This window comes from Lindgomyces ingoldianus (genome assembly GCF_010093535.1).
Source record: "Lindgomyces ingoldianus strain ATCC 200398 unplaced genomic scaffold BDR25scaffold_8, whole genome shotgun sequence".
Taxonomy (NCBI): domain Eukaryota; kingdom Fungi; phylum Ascomycota; class Dothideomycetes; order Pleosporales; family Lindgomycetaceae; genus Lindgomyces; species Lindgomyces ingoldianus.
This window is the reverse complement of record NW_022985169.1, coordinates 656044-677635: the sequence shown is the minus strand read 5'-3', so window position 1 is coordinate 677635 and position 21592 is coordinate 656044. Positions and strand designations below refer to the sequence as shown.

The window sequence follows — 21592 nt, the reverse complement described above, 5'->3', positions numbered from 1 at the left end:
TGTTGGGAAGGAAGTCTACTCCGCTATAAAAAGAGCCTATGCGCGAATTCAGCGCGAGGACGATAACGCGAACGTAATTTTTAGATGCGAGGGCATCTGCATATTTGGAAATAGCTATATTAACGTCCCTCCCCGCGTACTGGAAAACCCACCGTGCCGGAAAATACGAGGGGTACCTCGACTTCACGCGACTATAACTCTGCGCGCACATTAAGCTTTGCTATATTTCTTTATAAGTTGTGTACTATAGCTAATTTTAAACATTTAGGATACCGCCTATTTCTAAATTACATTCGCATCGTCGCCTTTGGGCTTAATTCGCACAGAGCCTCCTTCTGTGGCGTATTAGACTTTCTTCCCTACAGCAACACCTCTATGCCCTTACTACTCTAAATTCTTGTAAAAGAGTTTTATCTAAGCCTTAGAACCCCACTCTAGTGCTAGCAAGTTATAATCAGCTTTGTGTCTGCTGTCGCGCGCAAATTCATGCAAGGTCGCTAAGCGGGTCGGTACTTCCAATTAAAGTAATTACTAATCCCGGTTAGTGAAAAGCGACCCCGCACCTTTTTAATTATCGCGGTGTAATTTATTTATGATGACTGTTAGGCCTGTGGCTGTGCGGAGTCTTGGCAGGCGGGCCTGGCCTCAGCCCTGCATCCTTGCGATCCCTACTTAACCTTGGCCATGCCTCCGGTCAACCAACTTAACTCTCTGAAAATATCTACAGAATTCGCCACCTCACAACCCTATGGCCGGAGCGGGTCGTCCATCCTCCCTGCGAGTGGTGGCGACATCTGGCGCCTGATTACTTAGTTACCGTAAGATATTTAATCATAAGCTTGCTTATGCAGCTATGCGTCGCTTCCTGGCCACACCCAGACATGGGACATGTAGAACAAAGTTGCCTCAGTGTTCAATATCTAGGACTTGTGAAATCTGAGCCTTGGTGCTTCCATGATAACCCTTGGCTCCAACCGCAACTCTTATCGCCGGAATGATCTAGGTATGTGCCCAATGCGACAAGATGTTCAATGCCTCTTTTTCTCAAGCGCAAACAGATCCCATCCGTGTGATCCTAGCCTCGACCCTAACGAAGCTAATACATCTGCTGTTCGAGTCGTTCAAACATCAATGCTGAATCAGATCGCATGTGAACCCTGACAGTAATCTCGTAGCCAAAATGCGTCATAAACCTGCCACGTAACTGCTAGCTTGTCTTTTCTCTGAGTAGAACTAGAAGCTTTAAGCACTTCCTCTATAGCATTGCCAGGCTTATCAGCCCTCTGCTAAAGGTAGGTGCCCCAGAGTTGTTGGTTTGTAGCCTCGAAAGTGCGCTTAAGAGGGTGATTGATATGTATACATACAATCAAATCAAAGCATACCGATTTGTCTCTTCCGGCCCTCTCTGACCTTCAACACACCAAGCCCATCTCCAAGAGAATTAGGCATTTGATGGTCTTCGCTATCCCTAATATCACTAAATGAAGTACGTGCAAGTAGTGGGTTGGCCCAAACAGTAGGGGACCGCGTTCGCGCAAGTTTTGCCCTCCTACTTGTAAAGTTGCTAAGAGAGAGCTTCTTGAGCGGGGTTCTAAGAGCCAGAACCGCCGCTATCTTCTCCTCTGGAGACACACTCCTGTTAAAGGACACCAACTTTCCTCTCGGCCGGAGCTTCGGTCGGCTTCGGCTCCGCCGCACCCTTAACATCTGAAATCATGGCATTGAACCACACAGAAATCGCCGTAGCATTGTTTGCACCTGACGGGATGTTCGCAAACTCTGGCGGCACACTCCCGTTTGCAAGCGGAAATGCTCTGGGTGGACTACTGAAGCCAGGTCGTTGTGGAAGACCTTGGCTGCATTTTATGGGCGGGCTGGTGAGGGATAGAGCGACGGAAGCGCCCACGGAGGAGAACATAGCTTGGCAATAGCTGTTTAGATGATCAGATGAAAGTGACTCATTCTAGCTAAGAGAGTTGAAAGCTCTCCTTCTATACACAGAGCATCGGAACAAACTATCTCCAAATCCCGAGCCGCAGACCAGGCTCCGAGCTCTAGCCAAGGCTCTTAGTATACGCGACAGGTAACATAACAGCTTTGCATTTAGCACAGAAATGGTCTGCTTTATAGCCCCTAGGTTTAAGAACGATGAACCCTGCTGAAGAGCGGATCTCTGGCCGAGGGTGGAGCAAATCGAAGGTGATCATCCTGAGATGATTCAAATCTTGTAATGATGATCGCAATCGGCTATTTTTAAGACTGTCATAGTAGTATTTGCCAGGACTTGGGGGAACGAGTTCCTTATAGAGGACAAATAGGATCTCCAGGAAAACACAACCAAGAGAGAATATGTCCGATTTCGAATTTCGAGGGCTATAATTGCTCACTTCTAGGGCACAGTATTTTCTTGTAAAAGCTTGAGGCATGCCGGTGGTAGTGCTTCGACCAATTGCGCTATGATCAAGGGAGTATCCGAAATCTGCATAGATTATAGAACCTTTATGGATCAGAATATTCTGAGGCTTTATGTCCTTATGTTGAATCTTTTGGCGATGCATGAATGCTAAACCGCTAGCTAGACACCCAAAGGAAGATTCGAGTACTTTAGTTTTCTCTGGTTGTACTAACTGGGCGGCTTTTGCTTCCTTGAAATCCTGCAGGAAGGTCCCGAGGTCCCCGCCATCAGCAACTGGATAAAGTATTAGCCCGACTTCACGTTTGGCGACATAGGTGGCAAAGACGCGAATGACATGGTGGTGAGGCGCAAGGCGTTGTATGATCTTGATCTCGTTATCGAAAATGTGTTTTCTTTCACTGCAGGATCCATATATCGGGAACACCTTGCGGGCAAAGACGGTTCCAGTATTGACATCTTCAACCATCTCCACATTAGCACTGTGACTGTGTCCCAAGTTTCTGACAAGCTTGTATGGCAATTGGGCATCTGCCTCACAAGAGTAGTCATCTCCTTCTCGAATTACTAATATCGACGGTGTTGCAATCGTGCTGCTTTTTGGAAATAGATTAGGGGATGTCGAGGTTAGGTGTTGTTGCCACTTCGAAGTCGATAATGGAGCAGAGTGGCTAGCGCCAAGAGATGTTGAGCACAGACTGCGATCTGGTCTAATCTGATCTGGGGTGGTGGAAATCTGGAACCTCGCATCGGAACCACGGCGGAGATCCCAAACTGGGTGCCCATGGCCAGCCTGGCCATGGCAACAAATCTCGCGCAGAAGGGCCCCGGCCGACCTGGCGTTATCCTCCCTGCGGCAACCTTGCCCAGTCTAGGGCCATTTTTCCTGTTTTCCTTTCGCTGTGAAGATTGATGGCTCTTCCTTGTATGCGGAGGCAGGAGCAGGGGATGTTGTTAGTTGTTGTGATTGGCTAAGCGTGGCGATCAGTTCGCCTCGGCAGCAACGGATGCTTGGCGCCGTTGCTGAGTCAACTAACGCGCCATCCTCCAACTACGTCCTGTTTGCGCGACGGCCATCATCAACTTCGCGATGCAGTGCGGCTTATGGCCATGTTCTCGTCGCACGCCTCTATAACAAAGGACTCACACATCACACCGCCTTCGAGTTTCGCAGCCCATCCTCTAACGCCGCCGCCGACCGACGAGAAGCTTTTCGCGCATGCCCCTAGAGTTATCGCGCTTTTCAAAGAGATCCGGGCTGGAAGGCACGCCAAGCGAGAGCCGTGGACTGAGTTTCAGCTCTCGGCAGGAGAGTACGATGAGATAGAGCGTCAACTGGAGCAGGACGAGGACCTGTCGGGATACGTCAAAGACAAGATACGGTGCGTGCGTTGCCAAAATGTTATTGATGGCTGCTGACAATAGAGATATGGCAGGTATGATTACAGCACAGAAAGTGATTGTTTGGTCGTCCGCATACCTACGGCCGTACACGAATTGTTCGTGGCTCGCATTGAAGATGCCATATTCAGCCAGCTGAAATCGATTCGTGACGGTCTTGGTGCCGCAGCAAGATTTGCTGAGAAGGTGTACCCAGCTCGTTCTACGGAAGTACACTTTCCAGTCCACAATACTGCATCCGGCAGAATTTCGAAACACGAGCCGGACGCGTCTTTTTCGCACGAAGATGCGCAATACCCTGGGGTTGTGATTGAAGTGGCATATTCACAGAAGAAGAAGAGGCTGGGCCGGTTAGCTGAAGACTACCTTCTGGACTCAGACGCGAGCGTGCGAGTTGTGGTAGGTCTTGATATCGAATACGGGAGTCGAGAGTCGCGCGAGGCCACTTTGTCGGTATGGCGGTCTCGAATCTTCAACACGGATGATGGAGTTGAGCTACGAGTTGTCAATGAAGTTGCAGATGAAGTGAGCACTCACTTAATCGGACATCTCATGTCTTTGGTTACTAACACATCGCATGCGTTTCGCGACGAAGGAGGCAACTCTACGGATCACCCAGGCATACAACTTCAACTGGCTGACTTTGCTTGTGAGGAACTTACAGGGGACGTGATCCATATTGAAGGACTGAATGTCACTGTATCCGGCCAGGATCTTTGTCAATATCTTGCTGCAGCAGAAGCCAAATTGCGAGGACAGAGGACACTCATCAAACACTCGATCCTCCCTGAAGTGAAGAAGCGCAAACGATCGGAAACACTACCAGAGACGATGGTTTCTGATGATGAGGCAAAATATAAGGCGGAGGAGGAGCGAGCAGTGAAGCGTGTTGCAGACCATGATCTTAACTACAGAGATACGTAATTGACAGCTCGTTAGACTAACAGCACGTTGCGTATCATTACTCGTGGCGGCGGCTTTTGACCCAATTGCCGAATCACAACAATTGAATTATCGCATGATCGCCAAGGAGGTGGCAAATAATGTACTAATTCCAGAGTTGACGCCGGGCACATTAAAGTCTTCGGCTGTGCCTCAGCGGATCTTATTTCGGACGATCGTGGATCTCACTGACATTTGATCAACCCTGGGTAGGGTTGATACTGTATCCGGAGCGACTTGGTGCCGCCACACTTCATCGCAACTACACATTTGACTCTTTCTCCCACATTGGAAAAATCCATCACCCTCTTGGTTAGTAAGTCAAATTTTGAATACCTGTGGTAGACGATTAGGCAGCTTATCTATTTTCCCTTACATACAAATTACGTTCTTATCTGCATCTTCACCATCTTGTATGTCCTCCTCTAGCGTCTACTACCGCTTGGCAGCGTTCATTCATATTCTCAATGTATTTCACAAAATCGCACAGCTCCAGTGCTGTCCACTCTTTTCCAATGCATTGCCGCAGTTCTGCAAGGGTTCGCGGAGACCTCTTAGCTACCCTCTGTTTCAACATCCGCCATACATTCTCAATCGGGTTCAAATCTGGAGAGTTAGCAGGCCAGCTCATCTTCTCAATGCCATTGGTATCGTGAAGCTGTTTGGTAAGCTTAGCAGTGTGTGGAGAAGCATTATCTTCCATCAGAATAGCATGCCTCGAACGGTTCTCCGGGTGTTGTGCTACCAAGTCCATGAAATAGTATACCCAAGGAAGAACCCTTTCCCTATGCACTTTGCCGGTTAGTCGGCCCCATTCCTTCTCAACCACTACTATTGGTCCTTTGCTAAACGTCGAGATGCTTCCGTGAATGGTCCATGACGAGTAAGTTCGAAACTTCGGAACACAGCAAGCCTGCTCATACTTCTCTTCTGGCCGACGAGTGACGTACACCCGTCCAAAGCCTTCGGTCAAGAAGGAGCACTCGTCGGTCCAGATGACGCGAGCCCACTGCTCTGGTTTCCAGCTGAGGTGCTCGGTAGCCCATGCCAGGCGCACCTGCTTCTGTGATTCGGTGAGTAGAGGTTTCGCAGTCGCTACACGGCGCCCGTATGACTCCATCTTGAAGGCTGCCAGCAGGGCTTTGCGACCGGCTTGTACGCCTTCCAATCGAGCGATCTCCTCGTACTTCATGCGGCGATGAGCAGCGTCGAGGGTAGCACGAGCAACAAGGCGTCTTCCGGATCTTGTCCGTAATAGCACGCTTTCTGCCCACTTGCTTTTGAGGAGCTTCGACTTTGGATTCGAGCACAGACTGGACAGTCGTCCGCGGCAGCCCCATGGCTGCAGCGATTGTTTCTGATGACCAGTGAGGCAGCTCGGAGAGCGTGAAGATACGACAGCGTTGCTGGTATGTTAGTCGAGTTCCTGGCTGGCGCACTGGGTCTCGGTTCCGTTCCGATGGCCGGAGCGTGACGTGCTGGCGAGGTCTTCGAACTATGCTAGGCATACTTGCTTTCATACATGTTAAGGCCTCTGCAAGTGTCAGGGGTTTTATAGTTGTTAAGAGGTTATTCATTTTCATTTTCATTCCGAGGTGTTCGAGTCGCTGACGAGTTTCTTATCAATGCTGATCTGCAGGCATCACCACGAGAGACTAGCTGCTACCCTCTAAAGAAATTCTAATCATCTCTTACACAACTGCTAGTTTGATTTTTACTTTCTGCCATTAACAAAAATATTCTTGAACGAGTAACTTGACAACTAGTGGCTGTGCATATTCTAGAATGTTCTATGTCAGCAACTACTCCTCTTATAGGTTCTCCAAGATCCGATCGGGTAGGGCTGGGGCCATGTTCGGAAACGTCTTAGCGCGGCGCAACCCCCATGACCAATATCGACCATAGCAACATACCCACGGACATAATTACATGTCTCCCTCATCCACGAAAAAATCAATGGGCCGCAGGGCAACCCTGTGGCCAGTCCGGTTTGGCCATCCTCCCTGCTAGTGGCGAGCCGAAGTATCTTATGTATCAATTGTCAGCTTGTAAGTACCACTAATTATGTTGCCACTAAACCGATTTCGCGTAAGGAGGATGTGGGTCGATAAATCATTACCCAAGCCTGTGGGAGACCTGGATAAAATAGCCTGGCAGTAGCTGTTCAGAAGATCGGATGAAGTGACTCCTGCTATCTAAGAGAGCTGGAGGCTCTCCTTATATACACTGAGCTTCGGAACATAATATCTCCAGATCCCGAGCCGCGTCCCAGGCTCTGAGCCCCAGCCAAGGCTCTCAGTATACGCGACAGTAAGCATTTCCACGGTCAAACGCTATACAGGTAAACGAAGTGTATAGGTAGCGCAATCGCGCCTATTTAACGAAGCCCATTTGCAAGAAAGCAAGCTCTCGCAGAATTTTATAGGTTGGACTTTTATGTTTTGAAGGTCAGTTCCCTTTGTTGGCGTATTTGTCGCTTTTTCAACAACTTAACTATGTATGTAATTATCAAGCCTACCGCAGACTCGAGCGCGCACCTTTGTTCAGGCCCGACCGTCTCGCCGTGAGCTGATGCTTTCGACATGATATAACGCCCTGGAAAGTTGCACTACGTTCTAGCAAAGGCTCCTGGCAGAGAATCTACAGCGAGATGAGAGACAAATGGGGACAGAACCTCACAACGCAGGAACCAATTCCTCCATTCATCATACCCCCCTGGCAGCAGGGGCCAAAGACCTACATAGACAAACATAACGAGACAGCACGGGAGCGACACGACAGGGAGACTGCGACGGATCAAGACCTCAGTATCTACACAGACGGAAGCGGAATGGATGATGGAATTGGTGCCGCTGCAGTGTGCCCGCACACACAGCAGACGTGCAGCGCCTATCCTGGGCTGTCCACGACGTCCACAGTATATGCAGCAGAGCTGTATGGAATCAACCTAGCGCTGCAGATAGCACAAAAGTACGCAGATCGGAACGGAAGCAGACACAACGTCGCGATCTACACAGACAACTAGGCCGCCATATGGTCAGTCAGCAAGGCCGAAGGACGGACAGGAGCCTACATTCGCTGAAAAGGAGGTGCAAACAGCAAGCAGAGGTAGCATGGAGTGCAAAGTGGCGGAAAGAGACAAAAGGCCGAGCCACGTTCAGGAACACACCGGTTCCCACAAAACGAGTACTCAAGCTACACAAAGGCCTCAAAAAAGCGGGACAGTGCCCTCCTCGTGCAGCTGAGGACTGAAAAGATTGGACTGAAAGACTTCCTCTTCAGCCGCAAAGTGCTAGATATAACTAACTCCCGATGCGAATGTGTGAATGCGGAGCGATCAGACAAGCAGTAGCCCACGTTCTGCTCCACTGCAGGACGGACAACGACCTTCGGAACAGGATATTCGGCGACCGCCCAGGACGACATAACCTCCGGACCATCTTCAATAAGCCACAACTAGCCACCAAAGCCATCGAGTATATGGAACAGACGCAGATCCTTGGCAAGTCGGGATCGCAGACGCGTAGATGAAGCCAAGCGCTGGGGGGAGACTGTAGGTATGCAGACGCGACGAACGAGGTGAAGAACCTCTACGAAGCCTAGAAAATGGTTTGCATTAGTATCAGAACGACTTATCTAGATGGGCCCGCCAGCATATTTAGATAATGATTGAGGGAGAAGAGGTAGGTCCTTGGGGACAGCTGGTCTTGTTTTTGCAGGATGAAGCGGGGCGGAGCGGATCAGCAATGATCCGGGACACGTCGGCTGTCCGCCAAGCCCGCCTAACCGGGCATAGCTGCGGAGAGATCGTGGCTGCAACCGTGTAGGAATCAATCAATCAATCAATCAAGTGGACATCCCAACACCGATCTGCCGTTCATCTCCACCCCCACCCAGAATGGATTACCAAAGAATTGTCATTGTTGGTAAACCCGGCTCTGGAAAGACAACACTTAGTAGGCAGCTCGCCCAGATTCTTTCGCTGAAACACGTCGAGATTGACGCCATCCATTGGCAGCCCGACTGGACCCAGCTCAACGCACCCATGATGCGACAACGCGTTGGCGATGCTCTCCCTGTTAACGGCTACTGGATCGCCGATGGCAACTACAAAGTTGTCCGGGAGATAGCCTGGGGCCGAGCCGACACGCTGATATGGCTTGATTACGGCCTGCTGTTCACATTGTGGAGGTTATTCTGCCGCACCCTTGGCCGCATTGTCTTTTGGAAGAAACTATGGAATGGGAATTGGGAGACGCTTGCAAAGCAGTTTGCGTTGGATAAGGATGAGAACCTTTTCTTGTACATGATTGGGACGCATTTGAAGCAGAGGGAGGAATTTCCTGCGGCCCTGAAAGAAACACAGTACTCTCATCTTCGAGTACTGCAGTTTTGGACAGCATTAGAAGTGAATTCATGGGTACATAGTTTGACTCGCGTCTGTTGCTAAGATGAGTCACTGGTCTTGCGCATCTGAGAAATGTATGATGCAATTAATGATTACAGCATTCTTAAGATTTTCCCCTTACAAAACAATTATGCTTCACTACTTGTTGGAAGCGTTACCATGCCCATAAAGGGTAAGGCAACCATTTTACTGGCTAGGAAGCTTAAAGCATTGACACAAACAGGGTGAAAAATCTCGTTTATAGACATCACTCCTGCTCTCTACACTTGTTACTAAGATATTGTCGTCGAAAAGGAAGATGGGAAGTATGAGAGGATTGCGGATATCTCGACGGTCGTATTCGAAAGTCTCGACGGGTCAATGGAGAAGAAGGGTAAGATTGCCAGTCTAGTTTAGTTTGTCATCTACCGCCGATCCTCTGGCAGCCTTATGTCAGTCACTTGGCAGTGCATTTGGTATCATCATGTAGTGTGGCTAATCTGAGTTCATTGGGCAGATCCTCCACTTGCATGGCTTGCGTTGTATGGAGTCTATAATAAGACTTGGGCGAGTAGGTGTATAGGCGTTCGCTGACTGTATGGTAGCCTACACAGAACTGGCTCGGCTGCCTAGATGTTCGTCCTCTCAACACGCATCCTGATATACGTCTATAACCAATACTGGAGTGTTTGCTTAGTATTAACTAATCACATGTTGCTTCCTTAGCTATTGCAGAGTCATTTTGGCTTTTGTACATCCGGGCCCCGGTCTGCTGGGCGTTGGCCTGCATGTCTTGTGCGGGGCCTTTGTCTAACACGGAAGCAGACTGTCTATAGGTGTTGATGTTTGTGGAAGCCTATAACTTTAGACACTTATTAAATTGCTGCATCTTATATGCGTATTAAGTCAAAGTTGAATTTAGATGGGATCAGATATACACGGCCTAATGCGTCTTCAAAGACATATAGAGTTTAGAAAAATCTCCACCGTGTGTCTACGAAGCGTGTTAATCTCATCTCCAGTAAAACATTGTATATTTGCTGGCTGGAAGCACTTCTAATTGATTAGAGTACATTCAAAGATAATCTGCAGAACGTACTAGAGTCGTGACACCAGAGCCAACAATATGGTCAAAGGTACTAGTATATGCTGCAGGATAAGCTGTAAAAGATCCATTAGTCTTTGCTTAAAGTTATGGAGCTTTCCTGTACTGACAAAGGCAGAGGAGAGAACTCACTTGTATTTCCTGGAGTACATTGCGAGTCCTCACATGCTCGTCTTTAATGATCAATGCCGTTTCTCTAATCACATCGAGGCGAGCAGTCGTGTGTTCGGTTTCCAGTCTTGATACGACTTCGTTATGCGATGCTCTTATCGTAGCAGCCTGTGTCTCATATACTGCTTCAAACACATCTTGGTGCTTTAGAATAGCATCAAGTATCCCTCGAGTCGCCATATTAAGATGATTGTAACGTTTCAGATGAGCCAGCGTGAGTTTTGAAACTTCCTCCCTTTAAAATGTACGTATTAGTGCAGTCGTTGTCTAACAGCTTTCTCGCATACCTAAGATCCACAATTATATGCAGATTAAGCTCGTGCCTGAACTTGCTAATCGTTCTTCTAGCGCAGCGATTTGTTCCTTGGCCCACACGCTCCGCAGAGCCTTCCTAATGCTTTCCCATTTGTCTTTCTTGCCCTCAGCCTTTACTGTATTTAGCGCGGCAAGAAGTTCGTCGGCAGTTGAGCTGCACGATTCGCAAAGTCGCTTGAGCGCATCATCGCTAGTGGTAGTTGTGGAATCTCTGATCTTGTTGCTGAGTAGCACAAGGCGAGTTGCTGCAGCCTCAATGTCGACATTCGCCTCAAGGACGCCTACGCTGGACCAGTAGAGCTCCCTAGAATTAGAAAGCAACTTGCTGCTGAAGTCAATAATCTAGGCAATATTGCTGACGAGCCCGATGGCCACAAGCGCCTCCGTCATAGTGTGCAGCGGTTAGCAGGAGCTAATGTTGTTGCGTTGTCTTTTCAAGAGAAGGGGCTGGGCCATCTCCTCAATTAGGCTGACACGAGGCTGATCGTGTGGCGCATGCGCGCGAAAGGCTTCCCACGATTGGCCAGGCCTCGCATATGCCAAGACGATTCAACTGGTTCCCGCCATGCACTGGGGAAGCTGTAACTTAACAAAGGGCGATAAGGGTATTTATGCTTGTAAGGAATGACCCTCACACTAAAAAAAACCCCTTCAACCCCTCCTACATTGTTCTTACACGAAACAGGTTTAGTGGCAACATAATTAGCGGTACTTACCTCTGTACAAGCAGGGGATTAACGCATAAATACTTCAGCTCGCCACTGTGAGCAAGGAGGATGGCCGACCCGTACCGGCACAGACCTTGTAAGGTGGGGAATTCTGTAGGTGTTTTCAAAGAGATGAGATGGTTGACTGGAGGCATGGCCAAGGTTGAGTGGGGATTGCAAGGCTGCGGGGCTCAGGTCAGCTAAGACTCCGCACAGCCACAGGCCTAACAGTCATCATAAACAAATTACACTAAAATGATTACGTAGGCGCGGGGTAGTTTTGCACTAGCCGAAATTAGTAGTTGGTTTGATCAGAAGTACTAACTAGGGTAGCAGCCCTGTATAAATTTGTGCGCGACAGCAGGCACAAAGCTTGTCAGATATGCGCACCTACTGTCAAGACAGGAGGAACGTTTGACGAAAGCTGCTACATAGTACGAGCAATAAGCTCGAACAGTATGTTGCTGCATGTTGCAGCATTTTGCAGCAAATTGCAGCATGTTGCAAGCTGGTCGCGCATAGGGCTAGTGCGCGAGGGACTTAGATCAGCAAAACAAAAAGCTAAGCAACACAAGTAGAGCAGAAAAAGGATTAATAAATAAACACTAATAATATAATTAATTAATTATCTTATATATTATATCTAAACCTATTATTTATCTTAGAAAGCCTAGAAATAGTGCTTTAATCTAACAATTAAGAGTCTTAGTGCCTCTATTAATACAAAATGGCCACCCAGCCTCCTTAAGACGCGACAGTCGTCCTTTAAGACCACACCGACTACAGAGCCTGGATGATGCAGCTGCAATTGAGATGTGTAGCGCACAGCATCTGGCCGCAAGTGGATCCTAAGTTGACCATCTAAATAATCTCTAAACTAAGAGCTCTAGAGATGCTGCTAATAGCTAAGTTTTTACTAGCCTTTAATGTTAAAACGCCTACGCACATAAATAAGCTATTAATAAGCAGTGTTAGAGCCTTTAAAAAAGCTATTAAATACTATAAAATTAAAGCTAATAAGTACAAGAGTAATAAACATAATTATAAAAAAAAGTAATTAAGCTTTTAACAGATTATTATCTTTATCTAGTTAATAGTTAGCCTACATTTACAGTGTACATGCTGTTCCCTAGATTAACTACTTAGACAGTAGATTACAAACTTTAAAGCTATAGTAAGTGTTAATAACTAATTTAAATAAAAACATGTGCATAACTAATATAATACATTTTTAAAGCTGCTAAGAAACGTAAGCATATAGAACCTATAGCTAGCAGAGTATAATTACGCTGCTATAGAAGCAGAGACATAAAATGTTCTAAAAATAACATAGTTTAATGCTGTTATAAAAAACTTTCTAACTACTATAAATAAAGTTGCCCTTTATTAGTCTATAACTTTTTAGAAAAGCAGATAGTTTACACTAAACATAAATTAAAAAAAATAATAAAGCGCTTTTAAAAACATATAATGTTAAGTTATCTAATATATATAAAAAAGTATAAAGCTGCTTTTATAATAAATAACTTATTATACTTTACTAAAAGTAAAAAGACTACCTAAGGCATAAATAAAAACACTTATAGTGTAGAAGTTATAATATTAAGAAAATAAAGTAAACCTTAATATTAATATTATTAAAAAGATAATAGAAAGTTATTTTTAAGCTAAAAACTTACTAAAATAAAAGGCACTAAATGTCTTATATATAGACACATCTATGCACTAAAGGACTACTTTTATGTCTATCTAAATAGAGCACTAAACTAGTAGATGCTAAATAAAAAAGTTAAAAAGCTTATAGCATTAAAGTATAAGTATAACTTAAAATTTTAAAGCCTACTTAAAAAGCAGTGTAAACATAATTTAAAAATACTAATTTTAAAAAGTTTATATATACTTACACTAAAGATATAAAAAAACTAACTTAAAAGCTAAAAAGTATTAAAAGTTAAGATAGCTACATTACTAGCTATAGTTAATTTAAACTAAAATAGATATTTACTAAGAAAATTATTTATTTTTAACTTAAGCTTAATATGCTATATTATAAATAATTTTAATTAAATTTATAACTATTATTTACTAATACTAAAAGACTTTATTTAGTCTAAAAACTTTTATATATAAATTTAAAGCTATAAATTAATTACACTAAGCTTAAAAAGTAAGCATAAAACATATAGTTAAGTATATAGTCTTGTACTATATAATGCTGCACTATGCCTAGACCTGCTGTGCAACCTAGTTTTGTTCTGCCTACTATAATAAAAAGAAATTTAGTAGAACACATAAGTAAAGCTAACTACTTTAAAGGCTTTAAATAAAATAATAATTAAAGATCTTATAAAAATTTATAGCTAATAAGTATTAAAGTACTATCTACTATAAAAGAGCTTATATTATACACACATAATTAACATAAAATCTAAATATAGTCTATAAAAAGCATTAGTAAAGCTATAGCATAAGCGTCTTAGACACTCTAAACTAGCTATACTTTAACACCTTATATAGTAAGCTAAGGGGGTGTAAATTAAAAAAAATTATAATAGTTTAATATAACTTATATAGTAAAGCTAAGATATAATAATAAATTAGCTACACACTATAAATTAGTAATAGTAGACTTAGTAAAAGACTGTTAATTAATTTTTATACATATAAAGTATAAAGCACTATAAAAAAGTAGAGTTAAATACTAATTACTAATAAGTATTTTAGCCTTTAGTAAGACCTTTACTTTAAAAATAATAAGCTTACTAAATTAATTATTAAAGCTTTTATAATTTTTATTCTTTTTCTAAAAAACTATTATAATATTAGTATAAAAGTTATTAAAGCTAATAATAAAATTATAATAGTAAAACTAAAAGTAAAACACTAGCTAGCATTATATAAAATAACTATTAAGCCTTTAGCACTAGATATATAAGCCTAAAACAAAGAAGCTAAACGCTTAAAAAGTATAAATAAAAAGAAGTTATAAGCTATGCAACTAGATGCTAACTTACTATAAAATATATAGCTATACATTACTAAAGCTAGCGTATACCTATATAATTAGACACTAAACTATGCTAATAACTAAAAAACACTATATAAAATCTTCTTTACATAAGTAGCTTTAAATAATAAAGTTATTATATTAATTTAAAAGCTAAGCTTTACATATCTAAAAGCTTATAGCTATAAAGCATTTATAATAACTAATAACACATATTAAAATAAATCTAAGCTATAAAGGCTAGACTTAAAAGTGTAGATTAAATATTTAGTTAAGTACTAATTATTAAACATCTACTGTGTATAGATACTACTACTAGTAAAAGTAATTTATACACATAACATTATTTTTAATAAACACTTAATCTTTAGTAGTAAGCTTAAAGACTTAATAAATAACTTTATATATAACATAGTAAAGAAAATTATTATATATATTAAAATAATTAAGCTTTTAATACTTAGTTATTAGCTAAAAATAAAGTTATTTTATAAAAACAACACTATAGATAATATATTAAATTTTAATAAAGTAGACCTACTAAGCTATTATTAAGAAAAAAGATTAAAGATAACTATTTATCTTCTTTAAATACTCTGCTACCTATAGCATTACTTATGTAGTTAATAGCTAGAGCAGCACTAAAGCTAAGCTAAATAAAGTTATTAAAGACTATACTATAAGCTACAGCCTTTATAGCTAGCATAAAATTTAAAAGTGTAAAAAAGCATAGTAGTAAGACACTAAATAAAGTAGCTGTCTGTACGTAAGTACAGCTGTGTCTGTACACGCGTACGGCTGAATTAGGTTGCCTGAAACGTTGGCTATCTGGCCTGTGCGTTAGGGGCTATGTGTACTTAAGAGCCCTCTTTCTTCGTACGAAGAGAGAGGGCAGTAGTTAATAACAAGAAGATCTTTGCCTGCTCACCTCTTAGTACGCCCCTTAGGCGTACGTTCGTTTAATCGAACCCAGGTTAACTAACAGTAGCATTAATAAAAATACTATTTAAAAGAAAAACACTTTATAAAAGCTAGCTACTACTTTTATTATTAACTTAAAAGTAACTAAAAAAGCACTCTTTACATAAAATATTTAAGGCAGTAGAAAGAACACACTTAGATAGTTATTAAATAATAAAATTCTAAATAAAGGTCTAGATAAAGCTAATTAAGGCAGCTAGACAGCAGATTCTAGATTGTATGTAGGTGTACACCTATAAGCTTAACAAGCACTATAGATTATAAAAATGCAAGGCGCAACTAGTAGTCTATAGTAATTAATAAAGAAACATTACTACATAAGATACCTACGCTGCTACTCTAGTAAGACGCTTATTTTAAATGCTAATAGTAATATCTACACGCTTTAACTTAGAGCTTAAATAATATAATGTAACTAACATGTTTATACATGCAGTAATTAACTGCAATATCTACATGCAGATGCTAAGAGGCTATTAGAAACTAAGTATAATACTAAAGCTTTAAAAAGCACTATATAGCCTATAAATTTTTTTTTTACTCTAGCAACACTATTTTATAACAACTTTTAAAGGCCTTAGGTTTTTAGCTATTCTACATAAACTCTACTGCATAACTAAAGCTAGAATATTTATCTTCTTTTACATAAACAACCTTATTATTGTGTACAAAAAAAGCTCTAAAGCAGATGCACAGCATGTAGTAGACTAGTTACAAGAGAAGTATACTCTAATAAAAGGCAAGAACTTATAATAGTTCTTAAAAGTTAAAATTATTAGAGATTAACAGCAGTAAATAATTTAGCTGTTATAGGCCTTATATATTAATAAGATAGCTAGGCTAGCTAATAAAAAGGACCTATAGCATGCTACACCTATAGGTAGAATTAAACTTATGCTGCAATCTAGTTTTGCAACTCTATTAAAAGTAAATTAATATTAGTAGAAAATTAGATCTCTGCTCTTTACAGCAGTTACTATAAGACTAGACATTGCCTTTACTACATCACGCCTTACACAGTTTCTCACAAATCCCGCATCTAACCATCAGGACGCAGCCGATCGAGTCATCCTGTACCTACATGCGACACGGACGTACGCACTCTAATTAGGAGGAGAAGACTACTTTATAGTAGCAAGTAATGCGTTATTTACAGATAATACACTAGATAAAAAGAGCTTTTAGGGCTACATTATTTAACTATTTAGCAGATAGATTGCATAGCAAGTGTAACAATTCTACAAATTGTTCTATATTAGGTCGCTCAGATCCTATCCAAAGGGTCCCCGTATCAGCCCTGACTATGACTTGACCTAGCCCCCTGCAGTTACCCCTATTCCCTTGTGTGTTTAGTTGCACCTTGCCCCTGTAGCTAGCTTAGTAGTTTTCTAATATCCTACGTACAAGGCCTATAAGTGTTATTAGTATTCCTAGGTCTCTAAGTCCCCACGCACTCCTATATGCCTCTAAGTAGATTTATACTGCATTTAGACCTATTGTCTTGCCTGTGCTGTTACATTATATTAAAAAACTTACTTTTGCTAGTAACAGCCTTATTAATAATATTATATTAATTATTTATTTAACTATGTCTAACTCTAAAAAGTATTTAATTTAGTTTAGGTTATAATTTTTTACACACTATTATATTAAATTATTTAGTTAGTATAGATAGAATTTTAAAAACTTTTTATTAACTAAAGCCTTTAGGTTTAAAACTTCTTATTCTTTATAATTAAAATTACCTTTAAAAAAGTTATAAAAAGTGCGCTAAGGTAGAAACTTAAAAACTACTAATAACTTATTAAAATTAAAGACAACTACTAATACCTAACTCTTAACTACTATTAGATTTTATTATAAAGACTATAACTTATTCTAGCTATAGCTAAGGTAAGATGCCTACTTTTAAAACTAAACTACTACTAACTTTAATAGCTAAACCCTTTTTTATAGGACTTAAAGCTAAAAACTTACTAAATTTAGAGTTAAACTTTAGCAGTATAGCCCTTAAAAACTAAGTTACTTAATTAAAGGCATAAATTAAATAGCTAACTAGATTAAAAACTATTAGTTCTAATTATCTTTTACTAACTACTAAATTACCTCTAATAATGCTTTAAATTACTTTTACTATACTAATAGTAAAAGACCTTTTTAGCACCTTTAAGCTTTCTTAAAGCTACCTTACTAAATACATGCTTAAAATTAAAAACCTTATAAATAGCAAAGAACCTATGTTTAAATAATAGTAAGCCTTTATTATAGACAGACTTAACATTAATTTAGATTACTATTAGAGTAAGTGTGCACACATAGCGTTAGTATAGGGACACACTGCTAGTATTGCAAAGGAATACCTAGAGCCTAGATACCTAGCTAAATTAAATAACTTTTAGTTTAAAAATGTAGAAGAAATAATTAAGCTTTTATAAACTTACTTTATTACTAGTAATAAAAAAATAGAGGCGCAACAAGTGTTTTAAACTTTAAAAATAAGTAAAAAAAAAGTGTTCTTTACTTTTAAAGCTTACTTTATTAGTGCTACTATTAAAAAGTTTATATTAAAGGTAAAATAGTTTTTCTACTTATAAAAAAAATACTACCTAGCTTAAAAGTACTAAACGTAGGTTTTAAGCACACTTAAAAAGGCTCTTTTAAGACTATAGTAGCCTACCTAACAGCTTATAACATAGAAAAAAGAAATACTTTTGCTATTTTAAAGTAAACTATTAATCTTACCTAATAGTCTACTATTAGACCTAGTACAGATTAGTCTTAAAAGGTTTCTAGTAATACATCTAAGGCAGTATACTATTCTAGTGCACCCTAACCTGCACCTCTATTAGTACCCTAGTCTACTTTAGTTACCTATAGACAATCTAGCTAGACACCTGCCCTAGAAAGACAGACAACTTCTAGCAACTATTATAATTATAAAAAACTAAAACATTTTACTAGCAACTACTCTATCTTTAGAGTATAAAAAATAAAGGTAGAGTAGTAAGATTCTAAAAAAGAATTTATAAACATAAATAATTTTAATTTAAATGCCTTTTAAATAAGAAATAGTAATACTTAAAAAAACTTTTTATTCTAGGCTTAAGTAAGTATAATTTATTAAACATTAATTTATTACACTTATTTAAAGGAAAACACTTCTAAGTCCCTACTATTTTATATTTAAAAAGCATTAAAGTCTGTTTAAATTCTTTAGTTAATACTAGTGCTTATAGTTTTCTATTTATTAACTTACTAACTACTAAGTTATTGTTTTAATGCCTTTATATTCTTATCTAACACTTACTATTTAAAGTTATAGTTAAGGGCTTTTAAGATTAGATCTAAGTCTCTATCTACTAGTATATCTACCTGCACATGTAAATTAATAAAAGAAGCATCTAAAACTACCCTTTTATTATTATAAACCTTAGCTTCTAGGATTGCATTATTAGTATTAAATAGTTACATTGTTTTAAACTTTATCTAGATATAAAGAGGAATTAGATTATATAGCCTAGTAAATATCTACCTACCTACAAACCTTTGCTGCCCTTACTTATGCAATTAACCTAGCCTACACACAATAAAAAAGTAGAGCTAGATATTAAACAACACAACACACTATAAAAAAAGGACTAATTTTAGCAGTTATACAGCCTAACAATCTACTGCATTAAGGGTTTGCTAAGGCTACTAAAATTATACAGATCTTCTATTGTTTATAGTCTAAAAACACTTAAATTATTCTTTTACTTATTTATTAAGAAGTCTAGAACAGGTCTAAAGAAGGTCTATTTAGCTACTATTACTCTAATTTTAGTAAATGCTTTTTATTTTAACATAAAGTAAAAAGAGAATAAGTTCTTTTTAACTTTTATTTATAAAATTAAGTAGTTAATTAAAGATAAGTAAGCCTTATAGTTAGACGCTAAACATAAAACTAAAGTATTAGTAAACTTCTAATTACTCTCTAAATACTATTAGTACTAAGATGTATTTAGCTACACAGCAGCTTACTAGCTACTAGTACATTGTCTATATAACTACAAGATTGTTCTTACAGAGCCTCTCTCTAACAGTTACAGTCTATTATACAAACAGAACCTTAAGAAGCTAGAGGCAATAAAGAAATATGTTATAAACAATCTAAAATATAGCTTTATTAAGTAAAGTTAAAGCCCTTTTACATTTCCTATTTTTTATATACAGAAACTAAATAGTAACTTATATATTTATGTTAATTACTACAAACTTTATAATCTATAGTGCTTATTAAGCTTATAGGTGTACACCTACATACAATCTAAAATCTGCTGTCTAGCTGCTTTAATTAGCTTTATCTAGACCTCTGTCTAGGATTTTATTGTCTAATAACTATCTAAGTGTGTTCTTTCTACTGCCTTAAACATCTTATGTAGAGAGTGCTTTTTTAGTTACTTTTAAGTTAATAGTAAAAGTAGCAGCTTGCTTTTATAAGGTGTCTTTCTTTTAAATAGTATTTTTATTAATGCTGCTTTATTTAGTGTCTTACTACTATACTTTTCTACACTTTTAGATCTTATGCTAGCTATAAAGGCTACAGCTTATAGTATAGTCTTTAAAGACTTTATTTAGCTTAGCTTTAGTGCAGCTCTAGCTATTAACTGCATAAGTAATGCTATAAGTAGTAGAGTATTTAAAGGGGACAGATAGTTATCTCTAATCTTTCTTTCTTAATAGTAGCCTAGTAGGTTTACTTTATTAAAATTTAATATATTATCTATAGTGTTATTTTTATAAAACAACTTTGTCTCTAGCTAATAACTAAGTATTAGAAGCTTAATTATTTTAATATATATAGTAATTTTCTTTACTATGTTATATATAAAGTTATTTATTAGGTCTTTAGGCTTACTGCTAAAAATTAAGTATTTGTTAAAAATAATATTACATGTATAGATTACTTTTGCTAGCAGTAGTATCTATACATAGTAGATGTTTAATAATTAGTACCTAACTAGATATCTAATCTACGCCTTTAAGTCTAGCCTTTATAGCTTAAATTTATTCTAATGTGTGTTATTAGTTATTATAAATGCTTTATAGCTATAAGCTTTTAGATATATAAAGCTTAGCTTTTAAATTAACATAATAACTCTATTATTTAGAGCTGCTTATATAAAGAAGATCTTATGTAGTGTCTTCTAGTTATTAGCATAGTTTAGCGTCTAATTATATAGGTATACGCTGGCTCTAGTAATGTATAGCTATATGTTTTATAGTAGGTTAGCATTTAGTTATATAGCCTATAACTTCTTTTTATTTACACCTTTTAAGCGTTTAGCTCCTCTGTTCTAGGCTTATGTGTCTAGTGCTAAAGGCTTAATAGTTATTCTATGCAATGCTAGCTAGCATTCTACTTCTAGTTTTACTGTTGTAATTTTGTTGTTAGCTTTAATAACTTTTATAGTAATATTATAATAGTTCTTTAAAAAAAAAAATTATAAGAGCTTTAATAATTAATTTAGTAAGCCTATTATTTTTAAAGTAGAGGTCCTACTAGAGGCTAGAATACTTATTAGTAATTAGCATTTAACTCTACTTTTTTATAATGCTTTATGCTTTATATGTATAAAAATTAATTAACAGTCTTTTACTAGGTCTACTATTACTAATTTGTAGTGTGTAGCTAATTTATTATTATATCTTAGCTTTACTATATAAGTTATATTAAACTGTTGTAATTCTTTTAATTTACACCCCTTTAGCTTACTATATAAGGTGTTAAAGTATAGCTAGTCTAGAGTGTCTAAAACGCTTATGCTATAGCTCTGCAGATGCCTTTTATAGACTACATTTAGTTCTTATATTAATTATGTGTGTATAATATAAGCCCTTTTATAGTAGATAGTTGTCAGATTGAAGCACTGTTTCTAGGCTTCCTGAGATGAATGATGGGTTTAGATATGATGTATGGGATAATTAATTAATTGTATTAATTGTGTTTATTTATTAATCCTTTTTCTGCTCTACTTGTGTTGCTTAGCTTTTTGTTTTGCTGATCTAAGTCTCTTGCGCACTTGCCCTATGCGCGACTAGCTTGCAAAATGCTGCAATTTGCTGCAACATGCTGCAAAATGCTGCAATTTGCTGCAACATGCTGCAAAATGCTGCAATTTGC

The 21592-nt window shown here is 38.9% G+C and overlaps 5 protein-coding genes across 5 annotated transcripts; 3 read left to right on the top strand and 2 right to left on the bottom strand.

The window, feature by feature from the left end:
• Positions 1-2291: 2291 nt before the first annotated feature.
• On the bottom strand, positions 2292-2987 carry BDR25DRAFT_163370 (kinase-like protein; the record flags this gene model as incomplete). Its single annotated transcript, XM_033684066.1, has 1 exon — positions 2292-2987. A coding segment is annotated over one exon (696 nt), but the record flags the coding sequence as incomplete, so codon positions are not given.
• Positions 2988-3523: 536 nt separating this feature from the next.
• BDR25DRAFT_311908 (uncharacterized protein) lies at positions 3524-4738 on the top strand (the record flags this gene model as incomplete). The annotated part of the gene is made up of 2 exons (XM_033691269.1): positions 3524-3795; positions 3850-4738. The coding sequence occupies 2 exons, from the start codon at positions 3524-3526 to the stop codon at positions 4736-4738; spliced, it is 1161 nt and encodes a 386-aa protein (XP_033550548.1).
• Positions 4739-7251: 2513 nt separating this feature from the next.
• BDR25DRAFT_311906 (uncharacterized protein) lies at positions 7252-7781 on the top strand (the record flags this gene model as incomplete). The annotated part of the gene is made up of 2 exons (XM_033691268.1): positions 7252-7319; positions 7376-7781. 2 exons carry the CDS (start codon positions 7252-7254, stop codon positions 7779-7781), a joined length of 474 nt encoding a protein of 157 aa, XP_033550547.1.
• An 815-nt stretch (positions 7782-8596) lies between these two features.
• On the top strand, positions 8597-9273 carry BDR25DRAFT_301866 (uncharacterized protein). The gene is made up of 2 exons (XM_033689669.1): positions 8597-8712; positions 8775-9273. Exon 2 carries the CDS (start codon positions 8802-8804, stop codon positions 9204-9206), a length of 405 nt encoding a protein of 134 aa, XP_033550546.1. The 5' UTR covers positions 8597-8712; positions 8775-8801; the 3' UTR covers positions 9207-9273.
• An 841-nt stretch (positions 9274-10114) lies between these two features.
• On the bottom strand, positions 10115-11596 carry BDR25DRAFT_311904 (uncharacterized protein; the record flags this gene model as incomplete). Its single annotated transcript, XM_033691267.1, has 5 exons — positions 10115-10196; positions 10243-10304; positions 10381-10654; positions 10793-11038; positions 11451-11596. The coding sequence occupies 5 exons, from the start codon at positions 11594-11596 to the stop codon at positions 10115-10117; spliced, it is 810 nt and encodes a 269-aa protein (XP_033550545.1).
• Positions 11597-21592: the final 9996 nt, after the last annotated feature.